Here is a 21,408-nt window from a genome sequence, read left to right as displayed (position 1 = left end):
AGGGATACGCCCAGCCACACGCAGGTGATCTGTCTGCAGTGGAGACAGCATGGAAACATCCCCGCTCTGCTGGCTTCTAGCCTCAAACACCAGGCTCCGACTGCCTTCCTGATGCTTTCTGAAGGACAAAGGGAGGGGACCAACTGCCTCGGGAAGACCCACTGTGTATACACACAACACAGACAAAACCCTTCCTGCGGCCTTTCCCACTCTACCCAACAATGCAGCTTAAGTGGTGATGCTTTAACATGAGCAGCCAGGGAAGGGTGACGCCAAGCCTGGGCTCGTACCCATGTATCTCGTATATGCACTGCACCACTGCTGTGGCATGAAAGTTTGGGAGTCGGTGGCTAGAAGGAGGTGACAAAGCTTGACCATAGCCTACGAACCGGCCACACTGGCCCTTACTAGGTACCCACCACGCCTGCTACACAGGCCACTCCACTGTCTCCTGATACAACCGTCTAAGGCAGGGGCTGCTGTTTTTACAGTGGAAGGCCCTGGAGCTTAGCTGGTATTGCTGGTGACCTTGCTGAAGTCACAGAAGTAGCAAATGTTTGAGCAAGGACTCCAGTGGAGTGCTCTGTCCCCAAAGCCAACATGCATCTTCACCACATGCGTCATAAATCACAGAGGGCGACACAGATGCAGGAGAATCACTGGGCATTACTACCCAGGCCCCACCCAGTGACTCAGCAAGCTGTGCACCTTCCAAACCAGGACCCTGACCACCAGATCACTTCCTGTCCAGGAGACGTCTCCACACACCTGACAGGTGAGCTCATGGTGGCTCCTTGGCTGTTACAGGAAGTACCTTGGACAGGCTGGTGCTAGGGTTACAGGAACGGACAACCTGCCCCGACATTGGAGTCCTTGTGGGAACGACCCGGGTGAGAGTCTCAGAATGGGCTAGACAGAGGGTAAGAGGACCGGGCTGGAATGGGAGACAGGAGCAATGGAGGAAAACGAAACTCCTGAGTCGTGAGAAGTCGTGTTTGCTCACTGCAGACTGATACCTCTCCTCCCTTCTCCCACGTACACGGCGACGACCATGGCAGATCTGCTTTCACATGCAACCCTTCTTCCCCTACATCACTTGCCAGGCTTCATCAGGAACCACAGCACCATACTGTCAAAGGATGGAGTAAGATGTGTTCACAATCTCTGACAGCCACTGAACATGTCTGCACAGGGGCCCTCTGCATGTCAGTCTCAGGACAAACCACCAAGGGAGGCACCTTTATTCACTTTTCTCTGTGGGCAGGTTCTGCAATCCTTCTATTGAGTCACACATCAGAATTCCTGTGTTCTGCTTTGCTACGTTTTATAAATATAACTCACGGCAACTTTGTGCTGCCGGGGCTCCTGGGGTGCAGACGATCAGCTGCCCCCGCTGCCCTCAGCCCAGGAGCTCGCCTGTCCAGTGTTCCATGGTGACAACTGACTAAACAGAATCCAAAGGGTGTTCTAAAAATACACTTTTTTTCTGTTTTGTCTGTTTTTCTTTCCTTTCAATTAGCTTCAAAGTCAACCAATCAACCAGAGTCATTTACCAAGCTACACCTCCGCAAGCCCATTGTGAGTTACAGATACCTTGTGACAGCCCTTCTGGGCTTCCTGCTTTGACAAGGAGCCTCTGGCTACCGGTGCCCACATGAACAGGAACTGGGTCTGGTGGCTCCTGAGAGCGTCAGAGCCCAGCAATGGCTCCTCATCCCCCCCCCTCCCCAGCACTGCACTCCCTAACGCCACCTCCATGCACCCTTCAGGCAGCTTCTCAACCCACTTAGGCACTTTCCTAACAAGCAGCTTTCTTGCTTTTTTTGTGCTAATAAAGACATTGACTACAAGATGCTGTAGACGTAAACATCAACAGGTAGTCTGTCCTCTGACTTTCATTCTGGAAAGGCCCACTTATCCTGGCCCATAACACTCAGACTAGCCCTCACCACAACCATTCCCAATAGAAGTCACTTCCCTTTCTATTATAAACTCAGCTACCCATTTACTCAGCAAAAGGCAAAGATGTAGCCCATCCATGGGCAGGAGTGGGTGTCCAGACATGGCAGCCAATCCCATGAAGCCTCACGGTACAGTGGAGCCCACCTGACTGCTTCAGCAGGCTCCAGGGCTGCATGGGCCAGAGTCTGTCTAAAATGGTAAAAGGTAATGAATGGCACACAGCACGCACAGCTTCTGTGGGTCTTCAGCATCCTAGACTTAGTTCTCCCCAGTCCCCACCAGTGACAACCTGCTCCTTCCCTGAATGCTGTCTTAATCTCCGGAGTTTTCCTCTTTTCACCCCAGGAAGCTAGAGCATTTCTGCCAAGACTTCATCCCTTGCCATTCCTCAACCTGGACACACACACACACACACATACACACACACACACACACACACACACACACTAAATCTCACTCTCTTTTGGAGACAGAGCCTCACATATTCCGGGCTGGACTTTAACTTTCTCTATAGCCAAGGATGGGCCTGAACTCCTGATCCTCCTGCCTCCACCTTCCTAGTACTGGGATTACAGGCGTGTTACAAGGTACCGAGGATCAGGCCCAGGGCCTTATGGGTGTTAGGCAAGCTCTCTACCAAGTGAGCTGCATTTCAGCCCTACACCTTAATTCTAAAGAAACTTAACATGGTCGTAACCTAGGAGAGCCAGCTTTCTGGTGGCAATACTAATCTGAAACAATCTGTACTCAGAGGAGGAAAGACAGAGGAAGCCGGCAAAGAGAACCTGTGTAATGCAAAGCCCCTGACCGAGGGCACGGGCCCACGGAATACCCAGGACAACTCTGCTGCCAGGTCTGTCACTCATCTCTGACCGCGGCCACCACACTAAGAGAAGCTGTCTTTTGCAGCTGAAGAGGCAGGTACTCCAAAGGATTAAGGAAGCGATCCCGCGGAAAGCAAGAAAACAGGAAGTGTGAGGTAGGCTAGCCAGGCAGCTGGCCGGGGAGGTCCAGGCATGCTCACAGCAGGTGTTCACAGAGACACAGCTGGCCCCAGGGGGGCAGGACTTCCTCTACCGCTGGAAGTGCAGGGGCTGAGGGAGCCTGAGGACCTCTCCGCAGGCCGTATCCAGGGATTAAGCAGGACTCCGGGACCAGTGTGGTTACTATGTCCTTTAGCAGACCTCAGGAAACTATGCAAAGCACACCTAAACAAAGCCACACACCCCGATGCACCCCCCACCCCTCCCACCTCCCACCCCCCACCCCCCCACCACCCACCACCACCCCCACACACTGTTTCTTGACTGCTCAGACAGGGGACAGATGTCCCATCACTTACTAATGCCCCTCTGTTTCACTCTCCTACTTCAGGGTGCATCAAAAAAGAGCAAACGCCTGAACGGAGAGAAAAGTGGTGAAAGCCAGGCAGCCTATGGCCGCACTGGGAAAGGCGGTGATGGAAAGGGAAAATGGGCAAAGTCTCAAGAGTTTTGGTCCTATGTATTTTTAAATAAGTGAAAATATTTTGCTAATTTTTTTTTTTGATGTAAAGAAAAAGTCTGTGGGGGAAAAAACTACAAAACAAATCCCAGACACAGTGACCACAAGTAAGGAATTAGCTATAGTGTCTAGGAAATATTATACAGGTAAATAGGCAAATGATCTTTACTAACATGGACCATTTTTATTCATGGTCTTTTCCGTCCTTCCTTCCTCCCTTCCTCCTTTCCTTCCTCTTCCCCTTCCTTCCTTTCCTTCCCTCTCCCCACCTTTCCTTCTTTCTTTCTTTTCCTGGTTGTCAAAAGCCTAATATAACAAGGACTAACAGAACTTGTTGGCCACTTAATGTGAACACTTGAAAATTATTTTAAATGAAAATTATTTTCCTGGAAACTACCTAAACTAGAAGTATTTATCTATTGATTATCAAGAATAAGAACTGTTCTTTGTACCCACAGCTGGAGCCAACCTTAAGGTTTATGTGATTGTGATACCATGTTTTTTTCATTAAAGGAGGTGAGCAATTATGATACAGTCATGTGAGAAACAGACAACCTTTGATTATCTATGACCATGACAAATAAATCAGCAACCAATCTAAGTAGATCGCTTAAATCCATTGATTTAAGAATTTCACATGAATTACACCCCAAAAGCAGGCTTCTATTGATTTCTTGGCCACTGTCACTAGATGGTAAGTTCATTTGAGGCAGAGATCTTGTATCCTAATTGCTTAGCTCAGTATATATGACACATACTAAGATTTTTATTTTTTCAAGAATGAACAATGGGGAAATAAGTGAAATCTAGCAACTCAACAGTTTATCACCACCCAAAATCCCACCATTTGCTCCTTATTTCTCACCAACTATCTTTTGGTAGAAATGTCAGTTTCAGATGAAATGGCCCAAATAATAGATCAGAGACCTCCCTGGCCTTGTTAACACAAGTGACAGGCCATTCTGTAAGTGAGCTAACTCTGCATAGTAATACCTTTAGTCAACTAGATGAAGTCTTACATTTAGTAAATAACATAATTTTAAATTAATTAAAAACCTTTACTGCCTCTGGAGAGAACGTGAGCCAGGAATATATGCCTATAACTACACCACTGCCTCTAGAGAGAATGTGAGCCAGGAGTGTACTCCTGTAAACACACCACCACCTCTGGAGAGAATGTGAGCCAGGAGTATACTCCTGTAAACACACCATCACCTCTGGAGAGAATGTGAGCCAGGAGTGTATGCCTGTAACCACACTGCTGGGGTCTCTGATGGGGTTTCAGATGCCTTCCTGCTCAGTTCTCTGACTTGAAAATGGACACTGGAACATTTTTGTGCTCTAAAAGCCACCCTAGCTCAGGGCAAAGCAACCCGCAAGGGTAATGGATCTGTGGATAAGTGCAGCTGACTCATGGGCAGGCATGCATGATAAGAGGAGTTACACTATCCCAGCCAGAAGATGGAAACTCCATCTGAGCCAATGCGGCCATCCTATCCTGTGGGCAGCTGACCTTCCCCTTGGCAGGCAGGCAGGGAATGGGGGCTTTTGGTTACCAGGCAAGGCCTGTGCCCCTTGGGACAACACTAGCCATGCAGCCAATAGACACTGGATGGCATGAAAACCATCAACAAACCCAGGTAAATCTTATCAATATCAACAACTCACAGTGACTGAGCAATCTGATCACCAAGACTCTAAATTATCTTCCATACAGTCACTCACTAACCCTGACATTATCTATCATTCTGTCTTATAGCCGAGGCTTACGGAGGTTAATGGTCTTTCTAGTCAAAGGGAGAGAGAGTATGAATCTAAGTGAAGGCACATGATCAGATCCACTTAAAACTGTCTAACTTCCAGAAAAGGTTTTCAAGAAAAAAAAATTAGGCTATGAAGCACATTCCAAAAGATTTCATTGGATAATTACCTTTTAATAATGACAACAGCTTCCGTGTGCCTGAAAACCAACAAGCACCAATGGCTACCCGGCCAGCCATGGCTGAGGCCTGATAACAGCAGCCCCGCTCCTACATGAGGGGTAGTCCTTAGATCATCACAGAAGGGGTCTCTCTCTTGGCCTCCACTTATTCATTTGTAACTGGACTATGGTGACAAGTCACTGCTGTAACACTCAGGGCATGCCACCCATGCCCTGCGTGCGGTCAGAGCTTTCTTGGGGACAGGGTCTCTGAGGAGCTCTGAGGCTGACACCTATGCCCACCAGAGCTTTCTTGGGGACAGGGTCTCTGAGGAGCTCTGAGGCTGACACCTATGCCCACCAAGACTTCCCTTCAGGAGTCTCTGGAGCACATCTGCCTGAACAGCCCACCTGGCAAATCACTCAGGTCAACATCAATACAAGACAAAAAATATTTAAATCACTTTAAGTTGAAATTCACATATTTCCACATATGATTAGGAAACTTGGTCTCCACAGCCCAGGTTTATCAAGCACTGTGTTCTAAAAGTAAAATTAATTTTAAACCAAATATTGTGATTTAAAAAAAGATAATACTGCTTCAAACCTGAATTTGCTGTTTATTTCCTGTTTATATCATTAGACTTCGAGTTGCAAAAATCAAGTCTTTTAGTTTTTCTGTGTATCCTAAAAGCAGTTTTCATAAAAGAATGAAGAGTTTCCTTTTTGTACAGTGAATTCCCTTTTTCATTGGTCCCAACAAGTAAATGCACAACAATGCAATACTTTATGTACCATCTCTCAACCGCAAAGTACTGATAGGCCTTCCTGCTAAGTCTTACATTTTTGATGGGCTCTTTTGGCCCATAGGTAGCTGCCTATATATACAGAGGAATGGGAAGGTACCTGGAGAAATGTGAAACTGTCTGAGACTTACTAGATGAATGTACAGAGCCAGCTACATAATATGTTCCCAGGTAAAAGAAGTGCCCTGAGGCCAGACATCTTTGTCTGGCATTATTTGGGATCTGCACTGTCCAGAAACAGCCTGAACTCACCAGAGGTCCTTAGCAAGCATCTACAGAAGGATGGGTAAGCTTTGAACAAGACCCTTCATTCTCAGGGTCTCTCCCCTGTGCAGTAGAATAAGGATAGCAGAACATGCTTCGTGGATTTTCACAAACATCAAACGGCAGAAAACTGAGGGTGGCATTTGTAAAGTGCGCATCTGTGCATCCTAACTAGTCTGGGCTTTAGCACCCAGCACAGCATCAGGCACATGCACACACACACACAGAGGGCATTCAACTTACTTCTCCGTTCACAGGTTTGGCGGTAAGCACTTACTGACTCTCTCTCTGTCCAACTTTCTCACCCCTTTCACCTTCTGCATATCTACAGGTTTGTGTAGGGGTCTAAAAAATGTTATTTTCACACTGAAAAAAAAAATCTTTCTTTTATTGTCGCCAACGTGAACACACCTTGTCTGCCACCATATTTTGGAGGCCTTTCTATAGCCCAGTTCAGTCCTCTTTGCTGAATCAGCACACAGGCTTCTAGAACACTCAGGGCCCTCCAAGAACTCTGTAGATGGCACATAGAGTTTGCTCACAGGATGTAAAGGCAAAAGCAAAAACCCAGAGACAAGGAACAGCACGATGAGCTTGGCATTGTGATGAAATAGGAGATAAAAACATATCTGATAGGAAGATACTTCCGTAATTTTTGTTCTTGTTGGCTAGATTTTGCAGAACCCTAGAAAAGTGAACATTTGCTTAATTTCTCTCCTCATTAAGTTTAAATAGTCCTCCTCCTTACCAGATCAATAACTGTATTTGTCCAAAATTATTGTTTTGCTCTCTGAGGGACACTCTAGTCCCTTCAATTCTGAGCTGGAATTCAGCAAAAGAAACTTTTCAACAAGCGATTCCCTGACTCTTTCAATATTGTCCCTGGGCTTTACTGAAAGATACCTGGATCATCACAGAGCCCTTTGCCCGAGAGTAACACACTAAGGCTGAGACGGAGAAATCCAAAATGAAATCTGTGAAATTGTTCCTAATGGAACACACACACACACACACACACACACACACACACACACACACACACACACACAGTGGGCCAGCCCTGAAGCAGGGGCATCAGTGTTCACGAAACCTCTAGGTCCGTTTCCTGCCTTCCTTCACACACTTCACTTAAGCAGGTCACGACTCTGCCATCTATGGACTCAGCAATGTGGTCTGAACACTGGGATGAGGATAGAGCTTAGTTGTTGACATGAAAAACACCGTTAAAGCCACAGACGACACGTTATGGACACCCACTGAAGAAAAGATGAGGGACCTGCAAAGGTCAAGATTTTCCGGCGTCCTTCGTGTTTCAGAGCCAATCTATCTCAAAGCTGAGGCTGCAGGCAATTGCGTCAGGCACTCCACCTCAGAGAGCCAGAGTGCACGGAACCCTCTTCACTTGCTTTGGTCAAGTCTACACTCATCTCAAATACCCTGATCATCCATACAGAACCAGACCCAAGACAGCACAAGCGGGCGCGGGAGACTACAGAACTTGGGACTTGCGTGGATCCTCCCAGAGAACCCCCACAGCACGCGGCAACCCAGCTACACTGGCCGCACCCCTCCTCCTCTAAAGCCTTTGGGGAGTGACCCTGTATCCTGTGCACATAGAGGAGCACTAGAGAGAAATTCACTGGGGTAGACTTCAGTCTCAGCAAGGACTCGCTCGGTGCAGTTATGAAGTGCCAACAACATTTGGAGCCTATTTGATAGATTTTAACAACAACTGGACCAGTTTCCTAATAACTTCCCATGCCACGCTTGGGTCTGGGGTGATGATGCACAGGACTGTGAGGAAGGGCTCCGGTGGCCAAACGCCCTCCGGGCTCCACATGCCCACTCGAGGTGCGGCGGGGACCCGCATCCTGCGCGCTCCCGGGGAGGGCCTTTACCTCGAGGCGACTCAGACTGGAGCTCTTGGAGCGCGACTTCTTGCGCAGGTACACGGAGAAGAACCTGCGCACCGTGAACTTCTTCATGCTTAGCTCCATCGCCCCGCGCCCAGCTGCCAGGAGCCGCAGGGCCGGCGGGCGCGCATCCCTGGCGCATCCCAGGCCGGGCAGCGCGCGGGCGGGCACGCGCGCCGGGGAGCCCGACGCGGTGGCCCTGGGCGCGGACGCGGGCTGCAAGCACAAAGGGCAGGCCGCGCGGGCCACCGGGCCGGACCCCAGGATCACTCCCGCGGCACCTTCCCCTCCGGCCAGGAGTACCAGCTCCTGGCAGTCTGCCCCGCCCATAGACTACGCCCAGCGCCGTTCCGACCAAACAGAGAGCGCTGCCGCGCCACGCCCACACGCCCACCCACCAATCAGTGTCCGCGGCTGGCTCTCTTTCTCCTTCAGCCCCATAACCCACTATGGACCACCCCACCCTCACCCCGCCCACCACCACCACCTCCAATCAGCGCAAGCCGTCCTGCCCAGGGGCGTCGTCCCCGTCACCGCCTCCAATCAGCGCCCACCGCCCACTCCTCCTTCTCCTACTACTCCTGCCCTCGCAGAACCGCACAGCGCGGTGTCACCCCGCCTACCTCCCCGCCCACTGCCACGGCCGCCAATCAGCGCCCACGCCCGCTGGGTGCCTAATCAGCCGCTCCTGCCTGAGGCGCGCGGCTCTGGTCCTCTCCCCTGGCCTCATCTGTCTGAGCTGTTGTGGTCTCCTCTGAACACTCCTCTGCTCTTGGACCACCCCCCTCCCCAGTCTGGCATCATGCATTCCTTCGCAGAGCAAAACTTGAACGACTCAAGATCAGGCAAGCTAGGTTCCCGGGGTCGCTCTTCCCGCTGGTCCCTGCAGCCCCTTCTCTGGGAGCCATTGGAAGAAGACCCCGCCTGCATCTCTCAGTGTCAGCTGCCTTCCTCCTGCTCGCGGTGAGGACGCCTCACGTGGTCGGGGCCAGCAGCTGAGAACAAAGACTCGCATCCGCTCCCTGTGACCTCCGGCTCCATTTATAGACAATTATCCACACAGATGACTTATCAGGGCCAGCAGCAGGAACATCCTGAGTCCCAATCTGAGGGAGTAATCAGAGCCTACTTTAACCTAAGTCCAAATGATCTTCCTAGACACTAAAAAAAAAAAAAAAAAAAAAGGCTGAACTTAATAAAGTCCTGCAGCCTGTGGCAGAGTGAAAGCGAACTGGACAAGCACAGAGCAGCAGGCCTGGGGGAGGAGAGGGGGGGAGTCCTAGGCTTTCTTCTATGTACGGTTTCCCTTGGCCTGACTTCCATGGCTACGGCCACTAGGGAAAACAGCAGAGTGTCCCTCTGTACTAAGTGCAGCCCATAGGCAGTTACTCAACACTTTCCTGCTCGGACTGGTGGTAGTCGAAAGGGGACACAGGAATCAGAAGACCCAACATGCCAGGCAGTCCACCATGTCATGAAAGACGCCATTGAGTCTAATTACCTAGACTAAGAGTTAAAAGTCAGTCCTATTAGAGAGGATTTGGGGGAGTGCTATCTCACGGGTGTGTGCAGAGCAAGGGTTTGCAGCTTCAGCAGAGGCAATACAGACTTGACCACGGTAGATCTTCGTGAAGCCTGAGGGCCTTTCTGAAGATAAAACCAGGAGGGCAGGACAAAATCAGGTCCTCTCAGCAAGCCCTCTTGGTTGCCACCCCCAAGTACTTGGAATGTTTATTATATTACAGTGCCTGAGGGCAAGGTCTGGTCCTTCCTTAAGAAGAGTGTATGTGTGTTGGGGGCGGGAGGTGTACCTAGTCATAAACTACTTTGGAAGATTGGCTTCTGGGACTCCTGAATCAGCAAGGCCTTGGAGAGCTTAGGGCAGAGACTTCAGGGCATATTAGTTCCTGGTCCCCCAGATCACTGATCTTGGTCTTTTTTCTATGCTTGGGAACCCCCTGAGCCATGCCAAAATGCCCCCAAGCCACTAGGTTCAAGAGTTCACCACTTCTGAGAGTGCTAGCAATTTAATAAGAAAATCTGGACAGCCAGAAACTCTCCAACACACTGGAAATGAAGTTGAAAAGTAGGCAATGCAACTACATTCCAAAGCTAGGGTGGAGGGCTGCAGCAACACCCAGGGAGAGCCATGAGTGTCCCACCATAGCTGAGATCGGGGGTCAAGCTGAGGAAAGCATCGCTCTATGACCTCTGTCCATCTAGAGCTAGGTGTGACTTTAGCCCTTTCTGGAGACCATTTCACCAGAAGGCGTACAGTAGCTGGAACTCCCTGAAAAGCAGAGCTGCTCTGCACAGGAATACTGATCCAGGCAAATTCTTGGAAAACTTCAGGATTTCCAGTCTCTTTCAGAATGTCACACCTACTCTGGAGTTTGTCAGGGTACATCTAGAGTGAGTGCCACACATCAAGGATGGGGGGGAGACTGGCCTCCAACTCAGTCTTCTTCCCCTTAAGACAGAATGACTGGAGGGAGACGCCTTGGACACAAAGAGGTGAAGCCCCATGAAGATTAGAGGAAAGCAGTTTGACCAATGGGTTGATCACACCGCCACATGCCTGGGCCCCCAGCTCAGGAGTGAGGGCTGCAGTTGTGACCAAGAATTTAAGACGTAAGGGCAATACTTCCCCATCCCTACCCAACCCCGGGCAGCCACACACCATACAGTCTTTGTCCAGGTTTACTTGTGTAGTCAGAGATAGCGGTAGGAAGTGATGCTGTGATGGCTGATTGTGGGAATCCCCACATAAGGAATGCTGACATCAGAATGCCACACCCACCTCAAGTATCTATAATTCTTACCTGTAAAGTTCACCTCAGTAAAGCTGGAAAGATACAAAGAATGCAGGAGGTAGGGAGTGGAAATTAATGATGATCACACACTGAGAGGAGAAAGTCACAGTGATGGAGACTAACAGGGAAGGGGGGACCAGGGTGGCACTGTCAGTAAAGAAAAGCACAAAGCAGTGGTCTAGCTCCAGCCACAGAGACAGGTGGAGGAGACACATGCCTAACGAGTGTAGGAAAGCCAAGAGAGAGCAGGGACGAGACTAAGCGGAGTAGGAATACGCGGAGGAGAACGGTACACTCACAGAGAGAACAAAAGCGAGGCAGAGCAGAGGAGGGCCTCTTCTGCCTCTGGATGCTGTCATGGTGTTAGAGCTGGGCAGCTGCTTGGAGCCAGGAGGGACCGAGACATCACGCTAAGCACGACACAGCTAAAAAGTAGGAAACCTATGTTCTCTGAATATCCTGTTAAGCAGCCCCATCAACCAGTTCTGGGGCCAAACTCCTTTAAAAACTATTTCATTGGAAGATAACAAATCTCTTTACTAAGTTTTCTGTGATTTTTCAGCTGAAAGAACAGTATTTGATGCATTAAGATGTTCATTCTTTAATTAGTAGGTTTATCTAGATGTGTCTAGTGATCAAATCTAAATTTTAATGAACATTATTTAAAGGTGATTTTAATAGCTATGATACTTACAGAATATCGTGGTAGAAAATGTAATGGTGTTGTAACAAGTTGTAACAATAAGACAGGAGAATCACTGGTGTGAATTAACCCAGAAGCAGGACATGAAATGATCTCTCAGCCTCAGCACTGTGTTCTCTCTCTCTGGAGAATCACAGACCGGGAAGAGCTATCAGCATATGGGTACCTTGTGATTCCAGGGCCCACACCAACTTCAACCACAGTCTCAGTGTGAGTACCCTGTGATTCCAGCACACAGACCAACTTCTGAGGAAGACCAGCACACACCTGGTCCATTTGAAGGTGGGAAGAGCAAAGGGATGCAGAGCATGACGTTTCAGACCAGGTAAGGAAAGAGGAGTGGAGAAATAAAGAGCATCCTGTGCAAAGGCCCCGGGGTGGAAGATACTGGTACTTGCCTCATTGTGTGACAGTTGGAAGACCATGACAAACAAAGACCTTCCCCAAACAAAGGAGACAGTATAAGAAGCAATGGATGGCACACTCAAGAACACATCTTCATTTTAGGACATCTTCCTGGCAATGGAGTACAGAGTAGAGAATTGGTGGAAAGTGAGAAGTAGAGCAGGCTTGCTCGGATCACCAGCCCCCAAATCATGACACGGAGACTTATCAGTTATGAATGTGCAGCCTTAGTTTAGGCTTGTTTCTGGCTAGCTCTTTAAACCTAATTTAACCTGTTTCTCTTCATCGACGTTTTGCCTCAGGGCTTTTTACCTTTCTTTCTGTATGTCCTGCTTCCTTGCTTCCTCTGTGTCTGGCTGGCAGCTTCCTCTCTTTCTCGCTCATTCTCCTCTCGAGCCTAGATTCCTCCTCCTACTTATTTACTCTCTCTGCCTGCCAGCCCCACCTGTCCCTCCTCTGCCTAGCTATTGGTTGTTTAGCTTTTTATTAGACCAATCAGGTGCCTTAGGCAGGCAAGGTGAAACAGCAACACATCTTTACATAATTAAACAAATACAGCATAAACAAAGAGGACACACCTTTACATAAACAAATGTAACACACCTTTATATAGTTAACGTAATATTCCACAACAGGAAACGGTTTCTGTAGAAGAGCTCTGTGACAACCAGGGGGGTGACTGTGTCTGGACAGATGGTAAGCTACAGTGGTCAAGAACATGGACAGAAAATTATGTGGGGACAGAGGACACCTCCTGGACACATCTTCATCCCCAGGCCCCACTTTCATCTTTCTCCCCCAACTCCTTGGTGTCTTTAGCTCAAAAGCAATCACTCAGGATATGCATGGTAAATTCCCATGGCTCCCTGCAAAGCCATAGTTTCAATATTACCTGTGTCTGATCTCAAGTGACAGTAATATGAAAAATAAAGACACCTGTGACCTCTGAGGGAAGAAAAAACAACTCTCAGATACAGGGATGTCACTTTGTTAAAGTTTGGGATCATTTTCACACTAAAATATCTCATTTCCTTAAAAAGTATACAGAAAATAATACCTATAATCAAGAACTGAGACAATTTAAAAACTACAGGGAAAATGAAATCCAAATTTAAATAAGACCCATGATGACAAAAACCAGTTGTAGTATAATAGACCAACTGCCTCTGGCGTGAACACTCAGGTGTTAGGAATTTATTTTTGTGATTCCCTAATTGTTAATCAGTTCTCTCCTGCATACATTTGAATGTGACTTCGGGAGAATGACTAGGAGGGGTGATGGCCGCTACTAGGAACTGCAGCTTTGTTCATCCTGTCTCCATTGGTTGCTGTGGTGCCCCCCCCCCCCCCGCCCAGTCCCGAGCCTGGAGACTAGAGGAACGGTATCCAAGGGTGTTATCACACAGTGCATCTGCCTGGTGGGAAAGCCCTGGGAGCCTCAGAAACCTACAGGTCAGCTGGAAACAAGAGGCAGCAGCTGGCTTCACCATGATAAGGTCAAGTTGGCTGGATGACTGAGGAAATGCTGAAGGGCCAGGGAGCATGGTCCCAAAGACCACGCCATCTGCTGAGCATATATGTCAGGTGCTGTGTGGGAAAGGAAAGGGGGTGGAGGGTCTCAAGGCAGAGAGCCCGGACAGCGTTTGCACATAGGGACTTTGAAGAGCCCTCAAAGCTTGGCCGGAGCCCACCCTGGCAAATCTAGCTGTCAGCATCTTCAGCCTGTTGCTTTGTCCTACCCTCCACCCTACCCCTAGACAGCTGACGCCTGTCCTCAAGCATCCTGAGCACACGCCACCCATCCACACCACACTGGGAGCCAGGGATTCTGTGTGAGATACAGATGGTTCTGCACCCCACTGAAGGGATGGATGCCCTACTTCCTTGTTCACAAAGCAGTATCCCAACTCCTCCTGCATCCTGCCTACCACCCGCCCAACGCCAGACTCAAACTCTGGCTTTCTTCTTGGTCTCTGGATGTGTGGAGCTCAGGGACCTTGTGTCTGGTAATAACGGGGGAGGTAAGAAATAATCTCAAGAATTAATGGCCCAGCCAGTCCCTCCCCCATCTGTGTGAAGTCACCGTTGACAAAAGCTGAAGCTGAAAACATCAAAGTTGTGACTGGGTGCCCGACATGAACAGTCACAGACATTCTCTAGAGCAGTGGTTCTCAGCCTTCCTATCTGTGACCCTTTAATACAGTTCCTCCTGTTGCGCTGACCCCCAACCAGAAAATTATTTTTGTTATTCCTTCGTGATTGTAAATTGCTCCTGTCATGAATTGTAATGTAAATATCTGATATGTAGGATATCTGATATGATCCCCCACCCCACGAAAAGGGTCATTCAACCCCCAAAGGGGTCACGACCCACAGGTTGGAAACAACTGCTCTAGAGAAAGCCAGGGAGTAAAGAATCCCTCAGACTTGGGACCAAGGAACACAGGTGTGCAGTCTCTAACCCAGAATCGCAAAGAAATCCATATCCGTCCGAGGCAGCAAAGCCAGGATCGGATGTGTGAGGACTCAGCTAGTGGGTGTCTGATGCAGACAAGATGACCAAATGCAATATGTCCAAGGAAATTAAAGCAAGATGTACAAACACGATTATAAGAGGAGACCACAAACGTGACCAATCAGATACAAAACCTAGGGAGGAAAGGTGACATCTGACATGAGTTAGATATGGCCAACGTAAGTGTGCTGCTCATCAGAGCAAGCAGACGTGCTTCATGAGTGAGCATCTGAAAAAAAAGGGGGGGGGGCTCGTACTCTCGATTTCTACACACTCTTGAGATCATGTGACCCAACCTTTGCTGAAGCTCTCTGAGTTTAAGAACAGGGCCTTTGTGTGGTCTTTGTCAGGCCCTGCCACAAAGCCTGCCCTCACCCACTTCTCCACTCATCTTAAGAGGTTCCTCGGGATGGTCTACTGGACTTGAGAACATTCTCAGGCCCCTCCCCTCCAACCTCTCTCACAAGTTACAGATCCAGTCAGAACTGGATCCAACCTTCACCACCTCCTGCCATCCTGTCACCAAACTGACTGAGCCACCAGGTGCACCCACAGCTCCCCATGCCTTCTAAACAAAGGTCACTCTCCAGAGCATCGTTGGCTCTCCCTGAAGGGCACGGGCTCCGACCACTGCGTGCTGGCATCCTCTGCAAGGGGCCCATGATGAGAAAGCTTGGCCTCTGCCTGGGCCCTGCTTCCTGGCTTCCCTATGTCTGCCTTCCATCCCACAGACTCTGTTGGGTCCACGCTTGGTACCCTGTTCTGCCTGCTGTGTGACATTGCAGCTTTCCATGACCTTGCCTGCATCTCCTGCTCACACCGAACAACTAGGCAACCAGATAAGCATCAGGCTATTATATTCTACTCCTGTTATTTCCAGGGATTTACTTGCTATGAAGGGCTGTGGTTTCCATCATTGCTTTATCTCTGCGGCATGTTAATCTAACAAGCAAACACAAAGAGCCGCACTTCTGCAGTGAAGACACTGAGGCCCGGCGAGACCGGGAAGGGCCATTAGTCAACTAAGAGAAAAGGGACTTTTTCTATCACCCCCCGAGCCTGGGCATGAATTATAGAGGAACTTGGGGGCAGGGGGAGGAGGAAACAGGAAGCAGGTTGAAACTATAGCAGGAAGGATCCTGTAACTTGAAAGAGAGGGGAAAAGCTTTTCATAATAGAAAAGTCTAAGAAATCTGGAATGCATTCAAAAGAGAATGTAAAATTCTTGCTAGATTTTTTTTTTTTTGCTAGAGATTTTCATCATTTAAAAATATTTCATAGGCATCAACAGCATAACACTAAGAACATCCAGGAGGGACAGAGCAAACAGAAGCTCTGCAGGCCACGAATGGAGGGGGCTGGTACCCCTCCCCCTCCTCAGATTCGCTCTATGGTCAGAGGACCTAGAGAGGAAGTTCAGGACTAGGGGTGAGGTAGAGGGAAATTATAAGCCATGTCTGAAGACATTTTTAGGTTCGGCCTTTTTTGGGAAATACACAGATAACAACTAAAACAAGGAGAATTCCTCTTTCCTTGACTCTCAGCCAGTCCTGAGGTCTGGTGTGAACATCTGTCACATAGGCCAAAGGTTTCCCTAGAGAATCTGGAGACAGGACCAGGGGTCACACAGAGTAAGAGGTATGTTACTCTATCCCAGAGGTCATGTCCCTAAATGCCAGCAGGTGAACCAGAAATAGGCTTATTCTGAAGGAAACTCCCCTGCCTGGACTAAGAACTAGAAAGAACAGGGGGAGATGCCAGCCTGAAGCCAAAGGTCACAACACTTGTTTTTAAAGGTCCAGCTTGGGAATATGCAAAGCGTAGGCAAGATGACATGTATGTGCTTGCTGGACATGTGTCCTTCAAGTACATCCCATAATATACACAAAACTCCAGGGCATGTGAGCTCACAGTCTTGAGCTGATAAACTCCCTGTGAGCATGAGTCAGTGGAGATGACAAGTATTTGAAATTTGTATTAGAATGCCATAAAATATGCTCAATTAATGCCTTTGGGGAAAAGAAAAAGACACAATTCAAAGAATTATAAGTAAACTAGACGTTGTAAAATGAGGAAACTAGATGCTGTAAAATCACCAAGCAGGTTTGTTAAAAGAAGTAAAAATTTGAAAACTAAAAGTATAATAATTCATAAAACAACAAGAAAACAACCTGACAGATGATACTGCCAAACACTGAAACAAAACACTACCTGACAAACACACTATCATTCGGAGAAACTGTCAACACTTCTCTCGGTAAATGAAAAAAAAATCTAACAGAAAAAAAAAATCACTGCATATTTGAGTGATTAAATCACACATTTAAGAAAGTTGATATAGTGTGCATTGCAGTACACAATGTCCAGTTGAGTTATATATTTTTTTTCAAGTGCACATGTATTTTTAAAAGCCCATATTGTAATTTGGGCTACAAGGCATGTATCAATAAGCTATGTAGAAGATAATCTCACTAGTAATTGCTGCTGTAAGAACTGATTTTTCATACCACACTATAAAAATACTGTTAGCTTCACAATTAAAAATAACTCCTATGATTCAATTTTTTTTTCTGAGACAGGATGTCATGATGTAATCCAAGCTGACCTGGATCTTACTATGTAGACTAAGCTGGCCTCAAACTCTCAACAATCCTCCTGCCTCAGTCCCACCGAGCTCTGGAGTTGAAGACATGATCCAAGACACTTAGCTATTATTGGCAACTTTAAAAGGTTTAATAACCTTGAATCAAATACTACTTTACAATAAAGGTTAAAGATTGCTTGTATTTAAGATATTAAAAAGAGCTGGGTGGTGGTGTTGTGGAGACAGAGGCAGGCAGATCTCTGTGAGTTCAAGGCCAGCCTGGTCTACATAGCAAGTCCCAGGATAGACAGGGCTACACAGGGAAACACTGTCTCAAAAAACAAAAAGAAAACAAAACAAAAAAATATTAACGGTGTACAATTAAGTTGGAATTGAAAGTACTATAGCATTAAATGCTTCAGTTAGAAAGATGTTTGAAATTTAATTAATTAAACAATGACCTTTAAAAAAAGGAAGAGGGAGTTCCAGAAGAATGGGCCCAGGTGAGCAGAAGGAAGAAAGTAATAAAAACAATAATAAAATAAATGAAAAAAAAAAAAACAAAGGTAAGATTAGACAATGCAAAGGTGTGCCTAAAATCTTAGTTTTCACAAAAGCTTGTGGGGTACCACAGGGAAGGATGGCCAACAGAGGCATGCAGGTGGCAAGTCAGGGGCTCGCCCCTGCCATGTGTCTACAGTTAGCACAAAGCTTCATCTAAACAAATCACACAGTGGCCACAGGGAGAGGTCATGTGCCCACTGCAACCACACATTGTCAAGATGCTACCACAGACACCTTGGAGCTTTTTCCAGATCGGTGTTCTGTGCTCCCTTTCTCTTTCAGGTTCTAACAAGGCTGTTGATCCTGTGTGAGCTCCATGGAAATCACCAGATCCAGGCCTGGAGACCAATGCTGGCTCTCCATGGAAGTCACCAGACCCAGGCCTGGTGACTGATGCTGGCTCTCCATGAAAATCACCAGATCCAGGCCTGGAGACCGATGCTGGCTCTCCATGGAAATCACCAGATCCAGGCCTGGAGACCAATGCTGGCTCTCCATGGAAATCACCAGATCCAGGCCTGGAGACCAGTGCTGGCTCTCCATGGAAATCACCAGATCCAGGCCTGGAGATTGATGCTGGCTCTCCATGGAAATCACCAGACCCAGGCCTGGAGACCGATACTAGCTCTCCAGGCTTACCTCACTCCATTCTCCCCTTGCTCCCTGGATTCCAACCATAGGGGCCTCTTTTCCCTCTTCCGACATGCCAGGTTCCTTCCTCACTGTCTGCCAGGTACACACATCCTGCCATCCCCACGTGGCTCACATGGTACTTGCTCACTCACCCGGAGAGGCACCAACTCCTCAAGTCCTGATCTCCAACATCAGTCCTTCAGAGATGTTCCCACTAGCCTCAGGCCTCCCTGCAGATGTTCCTCTGGGGGACTGAGCCCCTCCTATGGGAATGCTTAGAACTCAGGCATGTGTGCGCCTCTAGAGTGCGTCTATCCGACCAGGGACTCTGTGAGGGTATGGATTAGGTCTGTCTTCCAAACCACTATACACAGTGCCTGACATCTGTCCTGACAACCAGAGAGACAGCCACCCTGCCTTCTGGACACGATGTACTTTTGATGCAAGACAGAAGTACAGGAAGAGAACAAACTTGGGGATGCCTTGGACAACCCTCCACTCTCCCTCCCTTTCTCTTTTTAAGCCAATAACTAGCATATCACCTTGGTTAACCATGAATGGTAACTTCAGGTTGTGAAGGACACACAGTAGGTACTGTTTTAAAAAGGACCTTTTCAGCAGGGAACAGACTCCACCATTGTGGTATATCCGGAGGCTCCATGCTATATGATGGCTCTCAGCCCTAACACCATTTCTTTAACTCACTCTGTGCCTGGGCTTCCGTCCTGGAACATCTAGCTAGGATTTTGGAGAGTATGCAGGAAGTTCCATACCCTGATCCTCTCACCATCTGCAGAATGCAATTTAATCTCCTGTCTTCTGGGGAAAAGACCAGACTTGTGGCGTAAGCATGAAGGGATATTGTGAGCAAATTTTAGTTTAGAAAATTTTGAATAGCCTAAAAACATGAAGAAACCAACAGAAATCAAGGCCTTAGTAATTTATCACCTCCACATAGTATTAACATAAGCAGTGTTACCATCTTAATTGTGTCATTCAAAAAGATAAGTGGCAGTCCCAACCTCTGGTACCAGGAAATATAACCTTATTTGGAAACAGGGTATTAGCAAAGAAGTCCAAGTGAAGATGAGATTATAACTGGTGTAGAGTGGATCCTAAATGCAACATGACAGGTGTTTTCATAACTCAAGAGGGAGAGAGCAAAGAGGGGAGAGAAAGAGGTGGGGTGAGGAGCTGGAGTTATACACTTGGAAGAAGCTGAGGTGGGACGTGTCCCCTAGAGCCTTCAGAGGGAGCCAGCCTGAGCACAGTCTGTGTTCAGCCTTCTATAGAGAATAGATCTCTATTGTTCTAAGTGGCCCAGCTTGTGGAAGGTTGTCTTGGCAACCCTGGGAAACCGACAACATAAACTGCATTCTTTAAGGCTAACTATTGAACTTCACACCGGACAAAAACTTGACCTTAACAGCACAGAGAAGTATTCACCTTTCAAAGTTGACATGGCAGGAACAGTTGTCACCAAGGCTGCCGATGGACAAGGGGACTGCCGTGGGGACCAGGTTTCAGCTTCAGATTCCCCTGAGTCTTGCCCCCTGCTGGCAAGATAATGCAAAGGCGTGCGCTCCTATCTATTGCCCAAACTCCTGGTCGCCTTGCTTCCTTCCTGGCTGGCCTGCCCACCTCCCTTCCCTCTCTGGCATATATCTGTCCATGCCCCTCCCTGCAGGAACCCTGTCTAGATTCTCTGGATCTACATAGAGATGGTGCCCAACGCCAAGTCCACCCTAGTCCACGTCAACAAAATAAGCAAGTCCAAAGCCCGCTCTGGACTCAGACCTCTCCACACCTGACCATTTTTAACAATGAATTTTTCCATCCAAGTCCACCAAATGAACACTGACATTTATGTCCATAAATTTATAAACACAAACAACAGCTTACAAACATTGATGTTTCAATTTTCACTTCCTTTACCCTTCAGGGGTGTGTGTGCATGGGGTGGGGGTGGGGGGCTACCTAAAAGGAACGGTTAAGTTAGTCTGTGTTTGCCTCCCAGGAAGCATTTGGTCACATCTGGAGATTTTAGAGGGTGAGAATGGGAACTTCCTCGCCGACGTCCAGCAATGGAGAGGAGATGCCACGTGGCCTCCTATTGTATACAGGACAACTTCCCGTAACAAAGAATTACGTGTTCTAGACATAAACACTACTGCTCCTGAGAAGCCATGATCTAAGGTGAGATCACGCCGTTGCCAGCTCATTGTGGCCTCTCTTGCCAATCATCACTCTTCTGACGTCTAATAGGAGTCAGGACCTAAATGTCTGTTAAGTGAACGTTCACATAATACATTTATAAAAGCAAAACTTCACACCTTTACCCCCAGTGTGGTGGCACATGCCTGAAAATCCCAGTCTTTGGTGACTAATGCAGGAAGATTTTGACCTGGGCTACATAGTAAGACCTTGCCTTAAATTTTAAAAATAAGATTTCAGTCACTTATCCAAAAGAGACATTTTTATTTTACTGCAAATGTTGTGTTCTAAAATGATCCCCAAACTTGTTTTTAAAATGTCAGAGTGACTGTATGAGATGCATAAAGACATCGTGAAATTTGTATAGAAAAACCTGCAGAACCCCAGGGTCCACCGGAAGCTGCCCAACATTCTAGAGAGGTGTGGCCTCCTCCTTCTCTCAGCTCTTCCACATAGAGCAGGTCTTGGCCTGCTCCACGGCCAGTCCAGCATGGCCAGTCCAGCACGGCCCAAAACAGCCGCAGGTCCCATGGCCTATGGTATGCATCTCTCTCCCCGCCTAAGTGCACACTCTGCCCATTGGCTCCCGAGACGATCTCTGACTCCCT

General features: G+C 47.9%; 1 protein-coding gene across 9 annotated transcripts in view; it reads right to left on the bottom strand.

The window, feature by feature from the left end:
* Rps6ka2 (ribosomal protein S6 kinase A2) overlaps positions 1-21,408 on the bottom strand; it is a 295,100-nt gene that overhangs the window by 132,628 nt on the left and 141,064 nt on the right. Inside the window, exon 1 of one of the 9 annotated variants that reach the window (XM_006975911.4) lies at positions 8,355-8,663. The exons of the other annotated variants lie outside the window; for them this stretch is intronic. Coding sequence (XP_006975973.1) covers positions 8,355-8,453 — 99 coding nt within the window. The 5' untranslated portion in view covers positions 8,454-8,663. Of the gene's footprint in view, positions 1-8,354; positions 8,664-21,408 lie in introns of those variants that run through there. 9 annotated transcript variants of the gene reach the window in all.

Source organism: Peromyscus maniculatus, chromosome 16, assembly GCF_049852395.1.
Source record: "Peromyscus maniculatus bairdii isolate BWxNUB_F1_BW_parent chromosome 16, HU_Pman_BW_mat_3.1, whole genome shotgun sequence".
Taxonomy (NCBI): domain Eukaryota; kingdom Metazoa; phylum Chordata; class Mammalia; order Rodentia; family Cricetidae; genus Peromyscus; species Peromyscus maniculatus.
The sequence above is the reverse complement of the archived record's forward strand: the minus strand, read 5'-3'. Positions and strand labels throughout refer to the sequence as shown.